Source organism: Blennius ocellaris (genome assembly GCF_963422515.1).
Source record: "Blennius ocellaris genome assembly, chromosome: 2".
Lineage (NCBI taxonomy): Eukaryota > Metazoa > Chordata > Actinopteri > Blenniiformes > Blenniidae > Blennius > Blennius ocellaris.
Window position 1 is genome coordinate 11,978,392 of NC_137651.1, and position 23,893 is coordinate 12,002,284.

A 23,893-nucleotide genomic window follows, 5' to 3' on the forward strand; every position below is an offset into this window, starting at 1 on the left:
TTGTAAGTTGTGTTGGATGGACCACAGCAGATGAGCTGTACTCCTGCAGCGAGGACCATCAAATCCTCAAGTGGAACCTGCTGACCAGTGAGACCAGTCTGGTTGTCAGATTTCCTGAGGACATTTACCCCGTCGACCTGCACTGGTTCCCAAAAACTGTTGGTGGCAAGAAACAGATGCAGGCTGAGATCTTTGTCCTTACCAGCACTGACGGTAAGTATTGATCCAATTTATATATAGTTTGAGGTCTTCGAGGTGTAAAATTATTTTAAAAGTTAGGTTTTACAAAAGATGGTTTGGTTTCAGTCCATTGACGGTTGCTTGAAAAGAGTAGGTGAGTAGTTTTTGTTTTATGGAAAAACAATAAATTATTTCAACTAGTTGTGCTCTTGTAGCTAAACTAAATATACCATAGTAAGTGATCCAATTAAAAAAAAAAAAATAATAATAATTTTTTAAGTTTTATATTTGTAATATTAGTACAGCTTTATGACTCACATATACATGGCCAATGGTGTCTCTTATTCAGCCTATATTAGATCCCAACACACAGAATATGGATGTACTGTTATGGCAAGCAACGTGTGGTCACAACACTAATGGCAGTGTAGGGTTGCATAAACGCACCCACAAACTGAAGCAGCAATTTTCTCTGGCAGACCAGAAAGTAGGAAAGACCATTTTACAATTCACTTTTTGTGACTTTTTTTTCTTTTGTAATATTACTTTTAAACATTGTATATTTTTGGTTCAACTTAAATACTTGAAAGACAATAATGGAAACCCTGTCCTGACTTATCAGTTTTATTTCTTTTTGATCTTGGGTGTGTACTCAATAATGTCAAATTTATATCTGGATTTTCTACAAGAATAAATAAGATTTTATCAGAGATTATTATAATGGAGTTGAAAATACAGCAGTTCAATAGTGTTTTATTAGCTTGGGGGACTTCATATCAACGGCGTGGCTTTTCTCTGCTCTCATTTGATTAGTCAGCCTTTCTTCCTATGGCGGATGTATTGTTTTTGCTTTTTTTTAAATGACATTTTTGCCTTTCCAAAGTAGAGTATTCTATAAATATGTTCTGATGACAGTTTATGTCAATAATTATAAATGAAATATAAAATATTTAGTTAATAGGTAGAATTTATTACATCTGCATCCTCGGTACTTTCCCACTGCAAAGTTTTTCAGATGTTTTTGTTTGCGTTTGTGTCAGAAAACCAAATTTAACAAATTGTCCTCATAAGTCTCCTCACACAAAGTTTAGCCACTCAGACCAGGGTTGTTAATTTCAGCGTACAAGCAATAAAATATCAATAACAAAGCTTGTTTGTTATTTGTCCCATTACTTCAGTACAGTTGTATAGTACATGCCAGTTATACTGGGTACCCGTGGGATCAGTAACATCCACTTTCATTGGGATGTCCAAACTTGGAAATGGGAGAGGAGCAACAGCAGCCTCCCAGTTTGCCATTTTTGGCCACCGGAAATTACATAGAACTCTCAGAATTTTTAATACATGTCACTACAAAGTATGTATCAATCCTGCTTATTCAATAACTGACTTCATGCCTGGTCACCCTTTTGTGTTGCTCTAATTCCTCCAAATGTAGTCCTTTGGTTTCATCCTCCCTCTTCATGCTTTTATCTTTTTTTTTTTTATATATATATATATATTTGTGTATTTCTTTTTAAAAATAATTAACATTTTGTCATCACTTGTGTTATTGATATATCATAAAGTGTTTTCCATTCAGAGTCGCAGTGTTTTATATACAAGAGCTCACCCACTACTGTATTACAATGCACATGTCTTCTTTGAATTAGAGACTAACACGCAATGACTCAGTCCAAGACCGTGAAATTGCCGTGAAGTCAAAGTCTTTTTTCACTCTCTGTCTTCCCAGGGAAGTTTCACCTGGTCTCCAAGATGGGGCGAATTGAGAAGAGTGTTGAAGCACACAAAGGAGCTGTGCTGGCGGGAAAATGGAATTATGATGGCACTGCTCTCATCACAGGTGAAGATGACAGGAGGACCGTTTCAATGCCAGTTGGCAAATGCTCTTTAGAGATTCAAATCGATGTTGCAAATTCATCCTCTTCATTTAAATCTCTTAATTTTGTTCTTATCTTATTTTGTTCTTATCTAGCCGGAGAAGATGGGCAGATCAAGATATGGTCCAAAAGTGGGATGCTGCGCTCAACGCTGGCCAGCCAAGGTGAGGTGAAATGAAAGCTGGTTTACTTAAGTTCGGAGAATCTTCGCTTGCACATCAGGTGAATCTGTGAGGTGGCATCTGATTATATATATGGTTATATAAATGACATAAACTGTTCTGAAACATACGTGAGCTGACAATAAAAACGTATTCCAGAGCAAAGCATTTCTATTTGTTATATGTTTACTATCTCCACTGTGTGAAGGTAACAATAATAGCAGGACTTTGCTCATTTGTTGAATAAAAGAAAGTTGTTCTAAATGACAGCAACCATTATTGTGAAACTAAAAAACTAAAACTAAAACCCCCTTTACTCACAGTTTCTTGGTATGCTAGGTATGATTTAAAAGTAATTATTAACATTTAATTGTGCCACTTTAAAATTTTAAAGGCAATTAAAAAAACTGTATTTTATCATAATATAGTACCCCTGAATTTACAACGCTGCTGTTACGTTTATTAGAAAGCCTACATGTACCCTTCTAGATAGAACTATTGATTCACTTGATTTGACAGTATTACAACAAGCCCAACTGAGTTTTAAACAAGCTCTCCTATTGCGAGAGTCATTTGAAGTTGGTCACTGATCAACAAGTTTGGGGAATTTATTAAACACAACACACCAGCTTCTCCCTCGCTCTCTTTCTCTCCGACTTGTGTAAGTTGTGGCTCCTGTTTGGCACCAGAGTAAAGCAGTACTGATGTCAATTAGCTTCTCAAGTCGACTCTATTAAATCTTCCCAGATGGCAAATAAATACTCCCAAATTTACATATCGATTGACGCTGCTGCTCCTGCGTTTTAGTGTCACATTGTGCACTGATACAGTGGCTGCATTGTAAAAGTGTTGTTGATTTATAGGACCATACATTATATCAACACAATGAAAAAGGAAGTATTCTTTTCCTACTGTCAGCTTTGCAAATGTGTCTGTGCGTGCATTAGGATGCAACTATGCTCAGTACAACCAAAAGCTGAGTCCTGTGTATTTTTTTTTTTCATTAAAAGCTCCATAAAGTTTCAAAGCTTTATACGAGTGGAGTTTCATTAAAAGCCATATAAAAACCTCCTAATGAGGCATTTCTCTATCCAGCGTTCCCATTACAGATTGCTTACTTATTAATTGATTCATTGTGCAGTTTTACTTATTAAATGTTTCTCCTCAGTTGTGAGACAGGAAAAAGATTTTGGGGGGGGGGGATTGGCTTCTGGGGAAATGGATGGTTATACCCCTGCTGAATGACGGGCGGTGTGGAAAATCTGGCAGGCAAACAGCAATTCAGCCTGCGTGTGTAGTAAGACTTTTCCTTAGCTCAGTGTTTGGCGAATGAGTTGCTGCGTGGTGGTCGGCTCAACAGACCTATATATTTGCAGTACACCTGGATTCAGCAGCATTCCCACAGTTGCACACCACGCTCCACATGGCAGCCAGATCACTGCAGGTGCTGCTTCTCTTCGGGACCGACAACGACGACAGTCAAACGCGCCACAGAAGCAGACTGTTCTTTTAAGCCACCGTGACCCATTTTTAGCGGGAGCTCGAGGCAAAGGTTTTTAACTGAGAGCAAGAAGGAGGAAAGAGGACCTCGTCTCAACTCCCTTCACTGCCTCCCGTCAGATTTGGATCATGTGATCGGTTGGCATTTGTGAGAAACCGCATGCACCTGGAGTGGGGTTAAATGTCAGGCCCCCCTCCCCTTCACACACGCGCAGCCACAATTCAACACACACATTTGTGCTTATCCTGTAGAAGTTTAGACTGATTTTCTCAGCTGGTTTTCCTGTAAGCGCAGTGCTGCTGCACAGGCTGAATGAGGTGAGATCTCTCAGGCAATTGGATACTTTGTGAGAGGACACATTAGCTCTGCTATATTCTCTCGCTGTTGTTCACACCAGGCTCCAGTTTGTCAGAGAGCAGGAGACATGTTTTTCACGAGTAGCATTTTCCAAATACTACCTCAAGGCCTCCAAGTGCTCAATTAATTTATCTAAGAACAATACCATTTTTTTCTCTTCCCCCCCTCCCCATATATTTGTTTTTTTTTTCTAGGGTCACCGGTTTATTCTGTGGCCTGGAGTCCAAACTCAGACAGGATCCTCTACACCTCAGGAAGACAACTGCTCATCAAGCCTCTGCAGCCCAGCGCCAAAGTCATACAGGTATGCAACCACTTTCAGAATAAAAACAGTAAATCAAGTAAGGAAACCCCGCCCCCCCCCCCCCCCCCCCCCCCCCCAAGTCATGTGGCCCTTTCAATAATTATGTGTCTCCTGCTGGCTATTTCTGTGCATATTAATTTGAATATTTATTCAAGTTAAAGTTTTATAGAACCCCAAATTAGGGGTTCTGCATGTGGTTCTCATTATCATTATACTTTCTTTTTTCATCAGTAAAGAGCTGAAGGAGGTGACACATTCAATCCTGTGACCACTGATTTTGGCAGTAAACGAGCCCGAGGGCAGACCCTCAGATTAACCACCAAGTTTAGATGGTTTCATGTGCTGCATCACACTGGCTTCACTCTACGACGTCTGTTTTGCTTGAGGTTATAATTTAGCTTTACAGCTTTGAAGACAGAGCCGTTCTTGCTGTGTGACATCTGTCAGAGGCAACCCTTCAAATATTCTTCAAATGTGGATGTTGGAGCCGAACAATTCCAGAATCTGAAATTTGACACACAACTTTTAAATCTCTAGAGTTACTCCTTGAAAGCGTGAGTCAGTTTCAGTATTATTCAGCAAAGTAATGACTCGGGAAGTGCTGACGCACACCAATATAATACTGTTTGGTGACTCTTTCACCTTTTAAATATAAAATTGGTTGCGTTAAATGATGACTGATTGTCTCTTGGCTGCTCCCCTCTGGACTTGCCAGAGCGAATTGTGATCTGCATGTGTAACTTGGCATATTTTTTTTACGCTGAATGCCCCTTCCTGAGCCAACCCTCAGTGGGGTTTGAACCCCCACCCTTCTGTCACTGGCTCTCAGCAATAAAGCCAAGCCCCCCCCCCCCCACTGCCATCGTGATTTGTCATGACATTTTTCCACAATTGGTGAATGTATTAACCGCAGTCACCAAATGTATTCTGTGGAGCCTCTGTGAACTTTGTATCAAATTCACTGAATGTTTTCTCTACACGTCACAATTCTATGAATGTGATGGAGGGACAATTCAAACTCGTAGAATCTCCAGCCCAGAGGTTTATGGTGCCTCAGAGGCATAATAAGGCCAGGTTTCATCTTCACAATGGATTTCAGTACACATTCACGACAAAATCTGTTCTCCAGTTGCATGTTGTACACCAATAAGTTTTTCCAGTGTTTATCAAAGAATATTAGATGGCAAAATATTTTGCAATATAGGTTCATATATATACATTTGTTTACTACTGCTTCTTCAGGCTCAATAGTACTTGGGGGGCCTTGTTCACACAGTGTAAAGCCAAGTCTGGGCAATCTGATCATTTTACCTTCTTTCAGCCATTACCACACATACAATGTGCAAACGTACAGCGTCACCTTCCAACCCCGTGGTGACCATTTCCACGGATGAAAATTCCCTAATCTAACCTTCACAGTTCCTAACACAGGGATGTTGAAGACTGAGCATGTGGAAAATTTGGTTTGGTTTCTTTTGAGTACATGAATTCGACGGGGAGGGTGCAGAACTGAAAGCATAAGCCTCTCCACAGAATGCAAAATGAAAATATGAAGAGATGATCCCAGTGACAAACGTTCTGCTCTTTATTATTATCCCCCGCCGTGGCTGATAGGCCCCGAAGGGGGATCTTGAAACAGTCTTCGTACGTCCGTCCGTCCGTCCGTTCGAACGTTTCTACCCATATCTCGGCAACCCCTGGGCCCACAGTGACCAAACTTCACATGTGGATACATCTCAGAGGGGGAAGGGATACTATGGTGACCTTGACCTAATTTGCATATTAAGTAGGTCACAGGGTCACAAAGTGCTTAAAAACACATTTTGGGCTCTGGAGGCCTAGGTTTTTGAGCTAGGGCTCTGAAATTTTATACACACATGCTACACACTCCAGGGATAACCTCCAGTACACCAAGTGACCTGACCTTGACCTTGAAGATTGGTAGGGTCTGAAGTTTGCTCATCATGGTTGCACAATACATGTATTTTCATATAAACATTTCTCCTCATTTCTCAGCAGTTCCTTGGCCCACAGTCACCAAACTTCACACATGGACACTCCACCTGGGGAGAAGGGGCACCATGGTGACCATGACCTAATTTGCATATCAGGTCACAGGGTCACTAAGTGCATAAAAAACACCTTTTGGGCTCTGGAGACGTATTTTGACATAGCTTATGAAGAAGACCTTTCAGATTCTACATAATTATCTACTAGGACCCATGGAACACCCTCTAGTGTACCAAGTGTGCTGCCTTAGAGCTGGCTTTGTGAGAAAATATAAAGCGCTCCGGCGGGGGATTAGCTGAGCAACGGCCTTCTTGTTATGTTATTCAGAAGGTTGACAATTAATTGTTCGGCTGAGTCAGACAAAATTATTCACACACACAACTTTCCTCAAGAGCAAAAATATGAATCCAAATTTGAATTGTTTATCATGGCTATCATTATTTTGGCTTTACTTTTTTGACTGTTAAGCAAAATTTTAAGTTATATCTTGATTCTCTTCTTAATGTGGTGTTAAATTATTTGTGTTGCTCTCTCTCTCTGTGTTCTTTGGATACTCTCTAGTGGAAGGCTCACGATGGGGTGGTTTTAAAAGTGGACTGGAACTCGGTCAATGACCTCATCCTTTCAGGTGGAGAGGACTGTAAATACAAGGTTCGTCGTTTTGTTTCTTCGCCGACTCGTCGGAGTCAGAAGCTGTCGAGTTGGGCTTTCATCCATGCTCTTCTCCAACAGGTCTGGGACAGCTTTGGCCGCCTGCTTCACTCCTCCGCGCCTCAAGACTACCCCGTCACCTCTTTGTCCTGGTCTCCTGATGGAGAGGTGTTCGCCATGGGCTCCTTCAACACCCTGTGGCTCTGTGACAAGACGGGAGTAAGTGATACCCTGACATTGTACATCGGTTCCTTATGTTTAAACTGGCTATCTCACTTTGAGTTACAGGGGATTGGATCCCAGTTGACATCGGCCCTCCTGGTCACCAGTCCGTCTTAAAGCGAACTGGTGACCAAAATCATTAACACACGGTGAATGAATATGTGGGAACCTCACACATGGATAACGCACAAACAGAAAAAGCCCCCAAGCCTGAACAAACAGCAGTGCGATGGTATATTATCTTGACTGGGGAATAAAATTGTTGACATGCTTTTCAGTGGCTGTGCCAAAGAGTGACAAGATAAGTGAAGCTTTTATAACATCAACAAGCTTCTATTATCTTGATGCATGTGTCTTCCTGGCGAGAAGATTGTCGATTTTTATTTTTATTTTTTTTGCTGGGATCCGATTTTTTATTTTTTTTTGGCGTGATCATTTCAAACGCGATCCACCATGTGAACGGGATCGGACCGAATGTTTCCGGGCCCCAGAGCGCATGCGCAGAAGACGACGTGACGTCACGCTGAGCACGCATGGCAGAAAGGTCAGCACTGGGGTTGCCAGATGTGACACACTGAACAAAACGGACACAGAAAATGGATTCCTCTTCTCTGGTTGAACTTCATAACAATTGTTAGCATTGCACAGACTGCGCAAAATATATGATATGATATAATTACATATCATTTTTCCGACCTGAGCATTGTTTGTCTCATATTAACACAATTGAGTAGAAACTTTTGCCCCCTCAGAGCCACAAAGTAGACACGAGTCTGTCCCTGAAATACAAAAGTAGCACTTCAGAAAATCAGCCTGACCTCGGCTATAAGCAGCTGTTGCTGACAAACCTGGCAGGAGCAATGCAACTGTGGAGCACTGAGGCCAAGTACTTTCCACATTTTATAAGCTTCTGTTTTTGTTTAATTTCTTTATTTATATTTTCTCGTCATTCAAGTACTTTATAACATTCGACCCATGTGATACACTTCAGGGTTTTCTTCAGAGCAGCCTGCTTTTGTATTGTGTGGCTCATCTCTGTAAATCACATTAAGCCTCGTGTCACGTGTTGTTACCTGGTGCTGATGGCAACGGCAGTAATGAGAGGGGAAATGAGAGAGACGACGAATGGCGATTGTTGTTTCATTATTGCTAAATGTTTGGAAAGAAACGATTTTACTAGTTTCCTCGCGGGACATTCAGGACTTATTTGAGTTTACGTGGAAATGTCACCGTTTGCTGTAATCGAAACAAACATGCTGGGCCGGGCCTTCGCGTCTTGATCGCCAGACATTTCATGCTCCATTTTGATTCAATTAGGATCAAATGTCTTTTTTGCTGGTGCAGTACAACAAATGGGCTGGGAGGAGGTCAGAGCCAACACATATCTCATCCAGAGGGGTAAGGTGTGTGTGTGTTTTTAAAGAGATATTGTTGCAATATGCAAGTATAGATATGTCCCTTATTATATTGTGTGATTGGAAGCACGAATTTCAAAGGAATTTATAGAAAATGGCCTGTTGACCGCTGTAAAGATGATGAAATTGTTCACATTAAGCTAGCCTGTATCACTTTCAACAAAAACAGAAAATACTGCGTGATTAAGATTATAACCGTCAGAATTGAGCACAACTTGCGCCTCTTTTTTTTTTTTCTCGTAATGACCCGATTCACCTTAAGTCCCCCATTATGGGTTTGTTTTTGTGGTCGGTTTGTTCCATTGTTTCATCGTTGCACCACTTACTTTGCTGTGGCGTGTCTTGGTGAAGGCAGCGCGATGATGACGATGATGATGATAATTATGATGATTATGGTTCTGCCCTGCTGCGATGGGAGGAAGGGTATGCTTGCCTTCTCCTCCCTAAGCCCCTTTGAGACAGTGTGTACTGTAGCATGGTGTGGGAGGCTTGCTCAAGAGGTGGAGGGGAGGACGAGAAATGGAGAAAAAGAGAGTTCAGAAAACGAAAAATCCTCCTCAAAGGTCAATCCATCCAAATTGCTTTCAGACACACAGTCCTTTCATTTAGAAGGGGGGGGGATCACTTTGAGCACATGTCCACACTTGTTCCCTTCAGTACCTTTACAATAAGATAATTGGGTATGTTAATTTACAAACAAACGCAGGAACCATTTAGAAAGTGCTTCACCTGTGTTGTGGCTGTGGTTTGTTTGCGGTGCAGCAAGGGTTAAGCAGTGTGAAGAGTCTTTTCAGTTACTAGCATGACTAATGGGAAGGAGTTTCATTCTGTATCTGCTACAATGAAACCTTGCACTTTAACATATTGCTGCTGGCTCAGCAGGATCAGTCCCGCGTATTTAACCCCTTCACCTCCAGTCCAACTGGGCTCTCTTCTCATCCTAAACTCTCAGCTCTTTCCAACTCTTTTTTTTTTTTCCTTTCCTCCATGCTTTAACATTATCTCATTTTATCGGCACACGTTTGGAAAGTGTCCACCTACACAAAATTAATGGTAAGTGCTACTCTAAGCATTTTAGCAATGGACCCCGGGACTGCTCGCAAAGTTTTTTTGCCCTTTTCTTTTTTCTCCTCTATCCATCAGAAGCTTTTTTAATTAAATGCATTACTGAATTTTAATACATCAAGTGTGATAGTTACAGCCTTGTTGAGTTTGTCATTTTTGTGTATAGAGTACGTTTTCTTTTTTTTTACAGGAGGTTTAACCTCGCACACAAGACACAAAGAGGTTCACTGTCCCTTTTACAAGATTTGGGAGACACAATAAGTCAGTGTCTGTCTGTGTGCCTGCTATAGTACGTGCATGTGCCCACATGCCTCTGTGTGTGTGTGTGTGTGTGTGTGTGTGTGTGTGTGTGTGTGTGTGTGTGTGTGTGTGTGTGTGTGTGTGTGTGTGTGTGTGTGTGTGTGTGTGTGTGTGTGTGTGTGTGTGTGTGTGTGTGCGGCCATTGCCGTGCAAATGTGCCTGCGAGACAGCAGTCTATTTACGAGGCGCTGCAGCTGGTGTCTAGCGTCTGGACCCTGTCACGATCCCTGACACTGTCACTGGCTAACAAGTAGGACTCATTGTGCCAGGCAAGCACCCTCTCACTTCTTTCTCTCCGCCCCCTCTCCGCCGTACACTTTTTTTTCTTTCTCCACTGTATAGCCATGCCTCCATACATAAATATAATAGCTGCTTAGTTTTGTTACTCAAATCTCTGCATGTTATATATATATATATATATATATATATATATATATATATATATATATATATATATATATATATATATATATATATATAATAATTTTTTTTTTTTTTACATTTTTACAATTTTTTTCAAGGGTTGTTTAAGAAAACACATGTATCATAATGTGTTTTCACGATTGAGAAACTGTGCAGAGACTTCTGTTTTGTTTTAATTGTACTTATTTATTTATGTATTTTGGGGATGGGGGGGGGGTGATAGGTTGAAGCCATAAGATACCTACTCGTGTCCCCATTCTGGTTTGCCATGGTATAATTGTTTCCCACTTCTGCGATATTACAATATGTACGGCTTATGATGCTATTTCCTTTCCCCATTTTCCTACTCCACTATTTCTGGCTACATGTAACTGTAGACAACTTAGTTAGAATCTGATAGTTGTAATTTTAGCCAAAGCCTTAGCCTTGTGTCACCCTTCTGCCTCTAAAGGTTGCACATGTGTGAGGTTTTTTTTTCTACAATAGGAGTTTTGCTTTTTTAAATACACAAAACAAAACATAGTTTATTCATTCAAATATCAATCGACCATAGTAGTTGTTTCTATATTATCCAGAGTAGAAGTGTACCGTAGATGTTACCTAGATGCTACAGGCATTGAGAAACAAGCCCCACATTGGAGTCGAAAGCCATTTTCACACTGACGTGGAAACTCGTGTGTAATGTGTCAAATGCTAAAACATCTCAGTCTGCAACCTACTTCAAATATCAGTTCAGTTTCAGTGTGAAAATGGTCAAAATGTTGCATCTTATTCGAAAACATTTTCTGACAGTTCAGCTGACAAATCATAAGCAGTTTGCTTAATTAACTTAAATTAGAATTCAGCAGTATTCCACAGGAGTATAAACATGAAATGCCAATTTCTTGAAACTACCTTGTCGGGATTACATTAGAAAAAACATTATTGTTTATTTGCATGATTCGATTGAATGTGGTAAAGACAGAATTATCTAAGTTTCAGAAGTATTATCATCAAAGAAACCTTTGAAAGGCCAATGCATTTTGGCACAGGTCTTGAACTCCTTGGTTCAACTAATTTGTAATTAGGGATGCACCGATCCAGGTTTTTTGACTTCCGATCCGATCCCGATCCCCAAATTTGAATATCTGCCGATACCGATATTATTCAGATACCAGAACTCTGTTTGCTTTAATGTTATTATCATTATTGTTGATTTTATATGAGGCTGTAATGAACTCCTCTCTACAGTAATGTATGAAATGTACAAATGTATGCGTGTATTCTCTCAAAAGGCAACTTGAGGTTAGTATAAGGTCAGAAAGCAGTATAAACTATTTTGTTCACATTGGACAATGTGGGGTCTGCATCTCATATTAAACTAGTTCTATCTTTAAAACCTCAGAATCACTTTATTAATTCCTGGAGAAATTCTGCAGCAAGGCAGCACAAACTGCAATTTTTACAGCTCTAATGCAACACAAATGATTGGGACTGTTTTCAAGGAGTTTAGCGTGGAGTATGACCCTAACCCTAATCGCCTGCTCACCTAGGAAGGAGCTGTTCTCCTCGGTAAGCTGGCGTTTTTGAAAATGGTGATGTCTGGCTGCAGAGTGTCCGCCTTGCTGTACAACGCCTTTTTACAAACATTCACGTCAATACTTTGCGGCGTTTTGAGTGTAAAATACGTCGAGTTACACACGTATGTACACTTGTCATGAAAAGTCGGATAGCGCTACTTCCCCAGCATGCTAAGCTGGCTGCAAACTGTGGAAAGGATTTCCTGACTCATTACTACGCGTCTCATTGAGACCCGCCTCTGTTCAAGAAATCCACTTCACATTTTGCAGTTGCGGCTTCGTGGACCAGAAACCTCAGCAGGTTGGATAGAAAATTTCCGATCTCTGAGTTACATTCATATCGGTACCGGATACCGATACTGGATCGGATCAGCCCCATCCCTATTTGTAATGTTATCAACTTGTTTCATACTTCCAGGAGACACTATTATAAAGAAAACTTGATGAATCATCTGTGTGAAATTTGTTGCATAAACACCAAACAAGACATCTAAAAACTTCAGCCCAGTGCTGCAACAGCCTGGAGTGGTGTTTTAACTATATAATTTCTACATAGACATGCTGCAATCTTTGTGGAACAACATTCTCTGGCCAGAGAAAAAACAGTGTATTTGAACCTGGCCAGCAACAAGTTCTGACCGAAATGTAATTGAAAACCTTTGGAGAGAGCAAAACTCTTCAACATCGGGATGGATGTGTACGACTGTAACACTTATAAACATTACAATGAGAGAGTATCATAATCTTTAGACATATAGGTGATAGACGTCGTGAAGCGTTCCAATACACTGAGTACTTTTGTGTTTCAATAATTTATTTAAAGTGAATGGTCTTGTTGTTCAGTTATTTTTTTTATTAAATATTGTTTTTAGACAAATATGTGTCTATCTGTAAAGCAATTCGAACGTCTGTACTGAAAATCAACAATGAAGCAGACAATACTCTTATGCTTTGTATGTCCACTTGGCGGAGATTAAGCCGCATAATATTTTTTGTATTGCTTCTGAGATAGGAGCTTGTTTTCTTTTTAATGATGGAGTTCTCCTATTCGTAGAATAAATTGGAATCCCTGCCTATATTTCTTTCGTCTGCTGCTCATGGCTCTCTCTATCTGGGTTCTTTGGACTACCTTGTGCTTATCAGTGCTCCCCCTCTTGGCTCCCTTCCCCGTGTGCCTTCCCCAAGGCCCTCTTTACCTCCTTTTTTCTTGGTGAGTCCAGGAGTTCCTTTAGGGCCTTGCTCAGCATTGCGACTTTTGGATCAGGTCCATGTTTAGCTGGAATTGCCATCGCTCTCGTCTGCCTCTGCTACTTTCTCATCCGTTCCCTCTTAAACTGCAGGCTCATTCTCTATAGGATCTTTGTCTGACATTCTTAAAGCTGCCAGCCATTATTTTTCCCTCAGAGAGTGCATTGCTCTTCACTGTCCGTTGGTCCTTCACTCTTACTGCTGTCTTTATTCTCTCGTTGGCATCACAGCTTTATACAATGTGACACATTACCGTCTTCCTAAATGCCAGACGTAGAGTTTCCTCATCTTATTATTTAGTATTGGGATGATTGTCCTCTTTCTGGCTGCAAACTCGATTGGAAATTACCGCTGCTGAAAATAATTCCAAAGTTTAACGTCCTGGTCCTGAGCGCAGAGCATGAAAAAAGCCATTGAAACCGCGGCGTGTTTATTGGAGTGCGAGTCGCTTTTATCCGTTTTCATCACATGAGAGAGGAGTTGCTCAGTACAGAATGGTTTACACAGCAGAGGTGGGAAAGACAGGCACCCACAGAGAAGACGGGGTAGAAAAACACATGGTAAAAGTTTTGGCATAGAGCTGACAAAGAAAGAGCATGTGCACATTCAAAAAGAAGGTGACCGTTTAAAAAAAGGAGAGAGAGTGGGAGAGAGGGAGAGAGAGAGAGCGAGAGAGAGAGAGAGAGAGAGAGAGAGAGAGAATTGTCAAACAAAGAGAGTCCTGAGTCAGCAGCAGAGCAGTTTTCTCCCCAGGCAACTGGGTAGGGCTGTTTCACTCTAACTCTCTTTCTTTCTCCCTCCTTCACTCCCTCCCTGTGCTTGCTTTACCCCTACCGCCCTGCCTCCCCTTACAAATCTCTGCTTTTGCGTGCTATTTCTTGCTCCCCGCACTCTTCCTTTCTGTTCCCTTGCTGTAGTAAGAACAGAAAGCTCCCTCCGAACACTGCGAACTGGTAAAAAGAGAGCACTTCTGAAAAGAGCAGCTGGATCTGTCTCACCATTCTCCTTCCATTAATTGTTGTTTTCATCTGAGTCATTTTGCTGATTCCTGTTTATGCATTATTGACCAGGTTGCCCATCCTGATGAATACAATTGTGCCAAAAGTACAAAGCTGTAAGACACACATGTGGACTTGATCGTCATCCCAAGAAGCTCATTAGTTGCCCCAGCAGGTTCGTTGCCCCAGCAGATTGAGAGAATAATGTTTCTCCTTTGTGTTCGCGCCCCTTTGTGGAGATCGGGCTTTGGTTTTTCTGTGTTGCTGAACTGATCCTGGCACACTCTGTGGAACATTGTATACGAAGGTCCATCTTGCAGATGATTGACACCCCCCCCCCCTGATTTGTCTGTGCGTGTGTGTATGTGTATGTGTGTGTGTTGTCTGAAGTGGGTTAGAGTAAAAGGCACTTGTTGACATGGTATTACTTTTACACCTCTCTAGAGTTCGGCTAAAGGCTTGCCTTGTTGGAAACCAAAAAGGAGGGGAGTATGAAAAAGCTGAGAAAAGAGAGCAGTTGGAGGGATGGGGGTGGGGTAGTGTGGAACTGTCCAATATATCCCTTAAAGTTGGCCTAGGCAGTGAGGCTTGGAGGATTGGTCTCCATAAAAGATGGTGGTTTCTCTTTCCCTCAAGTCTCCCTCTCTTGCTCCCTCTCTTGCTCGCTCTCTCTCTCTCTTTTTTTCTATATTTCTCAGCTTCTCTCCTTCCCTCCCTCCCCCCACAGCTGGAGTACGAGTATGACAGTGAGACAGTGCCCTGCCAGCCCCTCTGGCAGAGTCATCATTCTTTGCAGTACTAAATCACTACCTCCACAAGCTAGACAAACATGTCACACTCGAAGAGAGAAAGAAGAAGAAAGAGGGATAAGCCAGTAGGAGTGGAGGGTGACTCTTGGGGACGAAGGCGGGGAGCAAATAAAGGGCCTGGGTTGTTCACACAAATAAGAGAACAGTGAGCATGTGTGGGACCGGGGTATCACTTCGAGCTTTACTGCCAACCCAGAGTTCATTACGGGCTGTCAATGACAACTCGGGCTCGGCTGGAGGCAATGAACCAAGGTCCAAAAGAGGATGATTTCAAAGGGTTTAGTTTTGGCGGCAATCCAGGTTTTCCCCTCCTTTCGGTTGGTTTGCACAGGGATCAGAATGGTTCTACGTTTTGACGCTGACTAACTTATCGATTGGATTTTTATTTGTTTGACTTTCTGATCTTTTTGATCGTTTTGCCTCCATAGGAAACTGATAGTCTTGTTGCTGTATAGCTAGTTGTGTGTTTGGACTGTTCTGTAGAATCTTCTCTATGCTCATGTGTGTTTTTTTTATATAGAACATTATTCAAAGCAGCCAAATTGTGGGGATTAGATTTAAAAGGGCTTATTATTATTATGGTGGATAAGGCTGGAATTGGTTTGTGATGTGTATGGCTCCTACATGGCATTTCATCCCAGCGGACTATGGGCGATGGCAATTTTAGGTTCACTGATCAACACCTCATGTATGTTTTTGCACTGTTGGAGGAAACAGGGAGTATCCAGAGGAATCCTGTGCGCACACGGGGAGAACATGCAAACTCCACACAAAAAGGCCCGGTCGGTACTTGAACATTGACCTTTTTGCTGTGAGGCGAGAGAACTAACCACTGTTGCACCGTGCAGTCCATTGGGAGTAATGAAACCTAGATTTGATCAATGTTAAATAGAAAGTGAATGCAATATTCTTAAAAAAAAAAAAAAAAGAATCCCTAATTGTGGATGCAGAGCTGCTTTAAAGATGCATGCAAAGTAGTAATGTGGAACCAGCATCTGTGTTATTGGAACTTGTTTAAAATGGCCTTTTTGGCTACTAAGATTGCAAATGTTTGTAATACTGTTTATACAGTATATGTATAATATATGTGCATGTTATACACTCTATTAAAATTCTTACTTTCAAGGATAATTTCAAGGTAGTCTTTCAAACACAATTGAGACACATTTAATGTTTTGTTTCCCATTTTCTTTATTCGCTGATGTGAAACATGACCCAACTCGCATGTTTATAGCCTTTTGCAGCCCAACTCCTTATCAACAGTTTATTCAGAAGCACATGAATTGTATTTCAGGCTTGACAAAACAGTTTCTGTAGGGACGAGAAAAGTTGTTTCCCCTCTTTTGATGCTTTTTCCAAATCCTTCAACCCTTCAGATGAGTGAAGTAATCCAGTATACTCCTGACTCGCAATCAGTCCTGTTGTAGTTTTATGTGTTATGCCATTTGTAGCATGCCAAAATACATCGAAGTCCCAAATTACCTGCGTAAGTGTGTGTATGAGTGAGTGTATGTGCACGTTTGCAAGTGCATATGTGCATAGTTGGTGCTAATAGAATTCTGCTGTCCAGCTCACAGCTGTGTCCTGCTGATGAGTCCCAGGAGGCCCCAGCATGTGTCTATGGTTACTATGTTGAGGCTCCAGTATGAAACCATGTGTAGATCATTACTCTCTCTCTCTCTCTCTCTCTCTCTCTCTCTCTCTCTCTCTCTCTCTCTCTCTCTCTCTCTCTCTCTCTCTCGCCCTCTCTCGCCCTCCTTCCATTTCCCCATGCACTGCCAAAGCTTCAACTTATACCACTCTGGTCTCATCTCAAGCCCAGCCTCTGTATCACTTCAGCTGTGCCAAATGAGTATTTCAATACAGAGATTTGTAGAGCCCTTTACACCAGCTCGTGTTTACAGATGGGATTATACAATAGCTATATAGCAGAGTCAGGGAACCGAAATGGGGTTATAAGGGCGAGGCGTTGCGCAGTAAATTTTGGCAAATGTGCCTAGCATATGTTGATACTGTGTTCTATTACAAGCCATAGCTTTGCAATTCTAATAAGAAATGCTATTGATTTTTCCTACATGATACAATATTTAGGGGGGGGAAAGAAAGCGAAAAAGAAAACACAACCTTCAGCAAAAGATAAATCTACATAGTCGGCTGAGTAACAGTATTTTGCAAAGATTTTTTTAGTTACATGCCAGATGTTCAAGAAAAATGCTATGCCAATCCTCTCTCACATCATTATGAGTTAGACTTGTTACCTAATATGTGCTTGCACATTAATAAACTATGATATAAAACAAGAGTTTGTTAGCATTGTTGGGTTTTCAAATTGTAAATGTCATAGTGAAGATAATGAAACGCAGATTGAAGTGGCTCTGAGTTACACGGACAGTTCACACTGCATTCAAATTGTGACTTCACAGTCAAACCCCAAGATTCATTTTCAGGCGTTTATGTTCACACTGACAGCATTTTCTCAAGGGATGTGTGATGACTTTGATTAAAAAATTTTTTTTTAATTCATTTTTGAAGTGAGCTGCTTACCAAGCCAGTTCTCACACATCGAGACCTGGACGTAGGCCCAGCTTGTCCTTATCCTAATAGTAAAGCCCATCCCCCCCCTTAGAGGGGTCACTGCAAACAGACATTTACAAGGTCTCCTAATCTGCTGAGAGATTGATGAGCCCTCATCCAAAACGACCTTCTTGTTTCCTCTAAACGAATGGCTTGTATTTGGTTTCACTTTTGAATGCTTTTCCATATTTCATGCTTGGCTTTAGACCTTAAAGAGTTAATTTTGTGGACGCTGTCACACTCGCGGACACACACACACACACACACTCTGTATTTGTTTTGTAGGTCGAGCCTTGTGCTTGTGTGTGTGTGTGTGTGTATATGTCTTTGTTTCCATTACACTAAGATGTGTTGTGATTTATGCAGGGAGTTCCTCTCTGTACCTGCAGTGCCAGGTCCTGTCCTGAACATAGACACGCAGGCTAACTAAAGCCAGCTGGCTTTACGGAGAGTCTGCCATCTGTTCTGATTTATGTAAGACTGTTAACCCTGGACTAGGTCGGCTCCCACTCGCTCACTAGCACAGTGTTAAACTGACGGAGGAGATAGTCCGCTTTTCACCTGTTCGCAAACTGTACAGAAAGTTCTTGGAACAACTTGAGAGTGTTGTGGTAATGTCCCCTATGCATTGAAGAGGTAAATCGCTAATTTTAAAACTGAAGGCACGATTTTAATCTGGTATTTAGAAATGTGTGTAAAACCTGTTTCTTCTAGTCTTTTGTCAGTCCATCTGCATTTGTTTGTGGATCTGCAGAAATGTATCCTCCACATTGCAGGGCACTGTTGCCTGGCCATTAAAAGTGGATAGAACAATGTTGCTCCCAAACAACACGCATTTGAGCGTATTTTCTCTAGATTGTAGTTTCATGTATCAATATGTAGCAACATTATTTCATGAGAGAGAAAAATATGCAAAAGGGTTTTTATCAATAGTCATTTCAATGTAGTATTACTTTTTATTCCAAACAGTATACAATACATAGCATGTATTCCAAATTAAAACCAAACGCTGATGTAACTCCGTAAACTACTAGTTTTAGCAAGGTCACAGTCTGAGTTGGGCCCATTAACACTAATGTCTGCTATAAATTGTCTGTAGATGTTTACTTCAGTGTTTTCAGAGTGTCCAGGATGAAGGGCCAGAAAAGCAGAAAGTCTGGAAATCTCATGCCTACAACCCCCCCCCCCCCCCCCCCTCCCCTCCTTTCTGATTAGCATGTTGTTGACTTGCATTAGGACTGGGGGAGAGCAGAGCGCGGTCATGGCAGACATATTTAATGCTTGTGAAGTAATGGGGCTGAATCAGCAGATAGCTCCACTGGGAGCCATTAGTCCAGACATGTGTCATTAACCCTTTCCCTGGACCAAGCTCCGCCCCCACCCGCCCCCACTCTCGCTCCCTGCAGCTCTGGCCATGGAGACCAGAGACGTTTTTCAGGTAGTACAGATAAGATAGAGAAGGATGAAGTGTAAATCAGTGTAACAAATATATATATATTTTCCCCATCTCCTTTTAAACCAACTGATTTAGTGTGTGTGCTTTTTATTCGTCTTTAGCCTCTGATTGTTTCCTTTCTCCAGATCAAGCCAATGAAAAATGTTTGATTGCACTGAAATTATTGACGTCTCATATTCCTAAGTTTCGCTATGAAGATACTCAAACTCTTCAGGCATCTAATGGTGGACTTTAGAGCAGTACAGATAAGTGGTAAGGCATTTTTTTATTTCACTCATAGTAGGAAAAAGCATTGAAATGTCAACATTTTCAAATCATTCTTGCAGTGTAGTTTACATCTGCAATATCTTCCAAATACTCAATCCCTTTTTTTAAAATCTTTTGTCATATTTTCTATCTTTTACAAAATGTCCCGATTTGAAAGCAATCTAACTCCCATAATGTAAGCAAAAATTATGTCACTTTTAAATAAAATAATTATACAAAAAATCTTTAGCAACTACTTTGCACTCCTACAGGATAGAGGTATTTGACTCTCAACAAATACTTCATCATCACTTTATTGTGAGGTATTAAAAAAAAAATTATAATAATTGAAAAAGCAAGTGAAAAAAACTAATGATTCGTCTTTAGCACTCAGAATAGAGTCCATATCAGAATACGGGCACAGGGTACCAAGTTTGGATCGTTATTTGAGCATTTCCCTGAGAAGAAATGCTTTTGCCAGTGTTTAACCTTAACTTTTGCAAGCGTCCCCATGTTGGCTGCAGCAGTCGGGTAACAACAGAGAGAGGGGGCAGGCTTACAACACCTGCCAGTCTTAATGGTAAACATATGTCGAGAAATGTAGAGCGAGTGGGGAGAAGGAGGAGTGTGAGCATGCTCCCTAAAGTGGCTGCGCATCAGTACTGTGACTGATCGGTCTTTCTCTCAGTGTGCGCGTACATATGCGTGGGCTTCTGTCCATTTTGTTGGTTTCTGCCTGCTGTCTTCATTAAGGTCTGCCAACTTGAAGAGTTAAACCAATGTGGCAAATGTGATAGTCTGCACAGTATTGCAACGTCCAGCATGGTTCATTCAAATGGTGAAATATACAAAAGCATGTTGCCTAAACTTAACTGATATTTGTGTATCTCTGTATTGCTTTTTTAATACATAGCTACACACGTGAGATGCATGTGCGGGTGCTTTGTTGGTGTGCAAAATTACCACCATTGAGACTGCTATCATTGTTGTCCTTCTATGCATCTAGTTCTATAAATAGACACATAAGTTGTACCTCCCGGTGAGTACATGTGTGGGCATGTGTTTTTGTGTGCACTGTATACTGAAATGGACACGTACAGTCATGTATTGCTGTGACATACGTTCGGTCTGTTTGTATAAGCTCATTCTAAGTTTGAGGGGGTATCCACCCCCCCCCCCCCCCCCCCCCCCCCCCCAGACATCAACTCAGAGCTACACGTCATGTCTGCCACCTTCTCACTGACCACAAAGCTGCCCATTATGGACAGGCATCCTGCAATGGCCAGAGTGGACTCGAGTTTGATGTAGGCTCAGTCTCACCTTCCACATCTAAATCTGCCTTTTTATGTGTATATCTTATATATGTATGTGCATGTCTTTATATATTTTCTTCCTTCCAAGTCTATAGTAACTCTCGACACTAATATTAAATCTCTTTACAGCCCTTCTAGCCTTTTTCGGTACTATTCTCAAGTATCCAGTGGAGTTCCACCCCTTTGGGCTGCAGTAAAACGAGTTGCCAAATCCACTGCCACTGACTGATTCACCTCCACCTGCTGCTCTCCCTTTTCCTGTCTTTCCCATCTCCCCTCTTCTTGTAATAATCAGTTCTCACCCCCTCCTCTCTTTATTACTACTCTCCCAGCTTTTTAAAATCTGAGAGCACCAGGGTGACTTTAAATTGTAAAATTGAAGTTAAATAACATATTCAGAATGATCTTAACTTGGTAAGATAGATCACAATATATAAACAAATTGTCTAGTCCTTTCAATGCCTGTTGTCCTTTCTGGTTTATGGTCATCGTGCTCAGTTTCATGATCTTTTCTCTTATTACCTTGTAGTGCTCTGCAGCCCCTCAGTTCACACTCTTCATCCCAAAACACCACTTTCTGTTGACAAGACTGTCTAAGAAGGTTGCGTTTCAACACCTGTAATCATGTGGACACTGAGCACGAGGTACTTGTAATTTGATACCTGCTCCATAATCATCTTAGCCACAAATATACCATGTAAAGAAGTTTATATGAGCTTCAAATAATTTTGTGCAAATTTGGTCCAAACCAGCAATTCAGAGAAGTCTGAGCCTTGAGAGAATATGTGTAGTTGTTGTGATCATAAGACAGCTTGCTCTTGTATTAATGCAGCCTGTATTTTAGTGCTATATTTAACAGAAAATACAAAACAGCACAATAGTTCACGCATTAGAACCCCGATGCAATTGTTTTGTTTTCAGTAGAAACCCACATAGATGAATTTCAAATGTTTGAAAATACAACACTGAACGGGTTGACTTCGGCGAGAGAGAGAGAGAGAGAGAGAGAGAGAGAGAGAGAGAGAAATGCAGAAAACCTGCTTGCTGCTCTGGAAAAACTTTGTGTCTCCCAAGTTTCTCCTGGCTCAGTGCAGTCGTCTCATGAGAGCAACAGCAACCCTCCACCCCCCGGGGTGTCCCATAATCAGACACCGGCTGACAACTCTGACAAGTCAGAGGATTTTCACCTCTTTGACCTACATGCACATTCAGCTATGCACACTCATGAGAGGGAAATGTGAAGTCGCATTTCTTTTTCCCCCTTCAGAAATGGACAATTTTCTTGGCTTTTTTTTTTCTTATTCTGTTTTTTTTTTCATTATCTAGGCATTTACACTTCACTTTGTCAATACTTTCTCAAACACACACACGTACAACAATACACAAGTCGATGTACTAAAAGGCCTCCCCCCCCCTTCTACACACAAACACCTCCTTGCTTGCTGGTAGGCCAGTTGGCCCACGAAAGAGTCAAATGGCTCAATGTGTTAAAAGCATTAGGTAAGCATGGATCCAGCAGTGCTCCTCAGGCCGATATCATATGTCCTCCTTCATTACAGTCTGGTGTATACATTCAGCTGCATCTCTGACCCTCCATCGAGCCATCCCTCCTTCTTACACCCCCATCCCTCCCCTATCCCCTTCTTTATACCCCTGGGGTGCTTGAACACAGCCTGGGCTATCTCAAGATGTTAGTACAAGAGTACATGAGCTTGCTTATTGTAAACCGGCCGAGGTCATGCGAGCACACGACAATCATTTTAGAAAAAGAGAAGAAAGACTCCATGTAATTCATATGGCTATGTAAAAGATGAATTCCTGATGCAATTTGTATACAAGGAACCTTTAAACTACAGTAATCAAACATGCACCAGGAGGAGAACGTGAATTGAAATATTAACAAGCTTTTACTTCGTCCAGATGGGAAAGGTCTTTTTTCCACAGCTATTTTGGGTCCTGATATGACATTAACTGCTGAGAGGCTGCTGACCGAAACCAGCTGAGCAGTGTGTGTATGAGGCAGACGGGAGGAGCAGGAGAGGGGAAGAGATCAAAGCTGTGGGCCTGTAACCTGTAGCCTGCCGACGGTTACCTCCAGTCCTGTAAGAAAAATCAGGGAGGAAATAACGATGGACCTCACATCCCGCAGCCGCATGTGTACGAAGCAAGCGAGCACACTGAGTCTTTTGCTCCAAGGTTCACCGCAGCACTTGGCCTCCTCCACCACACTTGTCCGTCCATCACAGGCAAGCAGGCATAGCTAGGTTAACGTTAGCACTCTCCCTCCCCTTTTTATAAGCAGTTCACTGTGTGAATGCCTGCATTTGTGTGAAAGAGAAACTCCAAATTCAAGACAGATCAGCATGCCACTCTCACCAAAGTGGGAGGTCAGGCTCGGCTCTAGAGAAGAAGAAAGGTTAATGCTACTCGGTTTGCAAAGTGAGTAAATGTATTTGGGGGGAAATGGTTGTGGTAACAAAGTACCGGAGGTGATTAGATAAAGAAAAAAGGTTTTCTGAGAAAAAGAAATCATCTTGTCATCTTTCATTAAAAATGAAAGATGACAACGTCTTCTCCCCAAACTTCTCCCATGCCGCAGGTTTTGCTTCTTCAACCATTACAGCTGTGGCCATTTCACGCAAGCATTTGCTCCCAAAGTCCCCTTCCAGGTTACCCAGTCACTGGCAACGTGAGCGTTGAAATCCCCCAGCAAGACGGTGGAGTCCGTTGCTGGTGCTTCTTGCTGGGGCCCCTTCCCACCTGCTCCAAGAAGGCCAAATACTCTGAGCTGCTGTCAGTGTATAAGAACAAACAACATCCCCCCCCACCCCCCGCCCGTCCACTAGGACGAACTCCTGTGTGACTGCTAGTTGGATCTCTTGTGAGTTTTCCTACGCCAGGCCGGTTCCCTCTCACCCCGTGCAACGTCTGAATAAGATTGAGACCATCCCTTATCAAGGAGTTTGGTTTCAGAGCCCATGCAGTGCATGGATGTGAGCCCAAATATATCTAGTTAGTACCTCTCAACCTTCTGCAACCTTCTCCAGACTTTGGCACAGCGTGAGCAATGCCCCCTTGCCTCATGTTAAACTTCGCAGTTGGTTGTGCCCACGTGGCTTGTTCGGTGTGTGCGTGACAGGTGCAAGTAGGCTACTCAACCACCAGGTGATCACTGGCAAACACCACCCTTGGGATTTCACTCAAAACGTGGATAATTTTAA

The 23,893-nt window shown here is 41.8% G+C and overlaps 1 protein-coding gene across 1 annotated transcript in view; it reads left to right on the forward strand.

Moving 5' to 3' along the window:
• The window catches only part of ift80 (intraflagellar transport 80 homolog (Chlamydomonas)), a 34,164-nt gene continuing 10,271 nt past the window's right edge, over positions 1 to 23,893 (forward strand). Inside the window, exons 1-6 of the mRNA XM_080512447.1 lie at positions 1 to 213; positions 1,913 to 2,023; positions 2,156 to 2,224; positions 4,274 to 4,383; positions 6,955 to 7,044; positions 7,126 to 7,263. Coding sequence (XP_080368573.1) covers positions 177 to 213; positions 1,913 to 2,023; positions 2,156 to 2,224; positions 4,274 to 4,383; positions 6,955 to 7,044; positions 7,126 to 7,263 — 555 coding nt within the window. The 5' untranslated portion in view covers positions 1 to 176. The remainder of the gene's footprint in view (positions 214 to 1,912; positions 2,024 to 2,155; positions 2,225 to 4,273; positions 4,384 to 6,954; positions 7,045 to 7,125; positions 7,264 to 23,893) is intronic.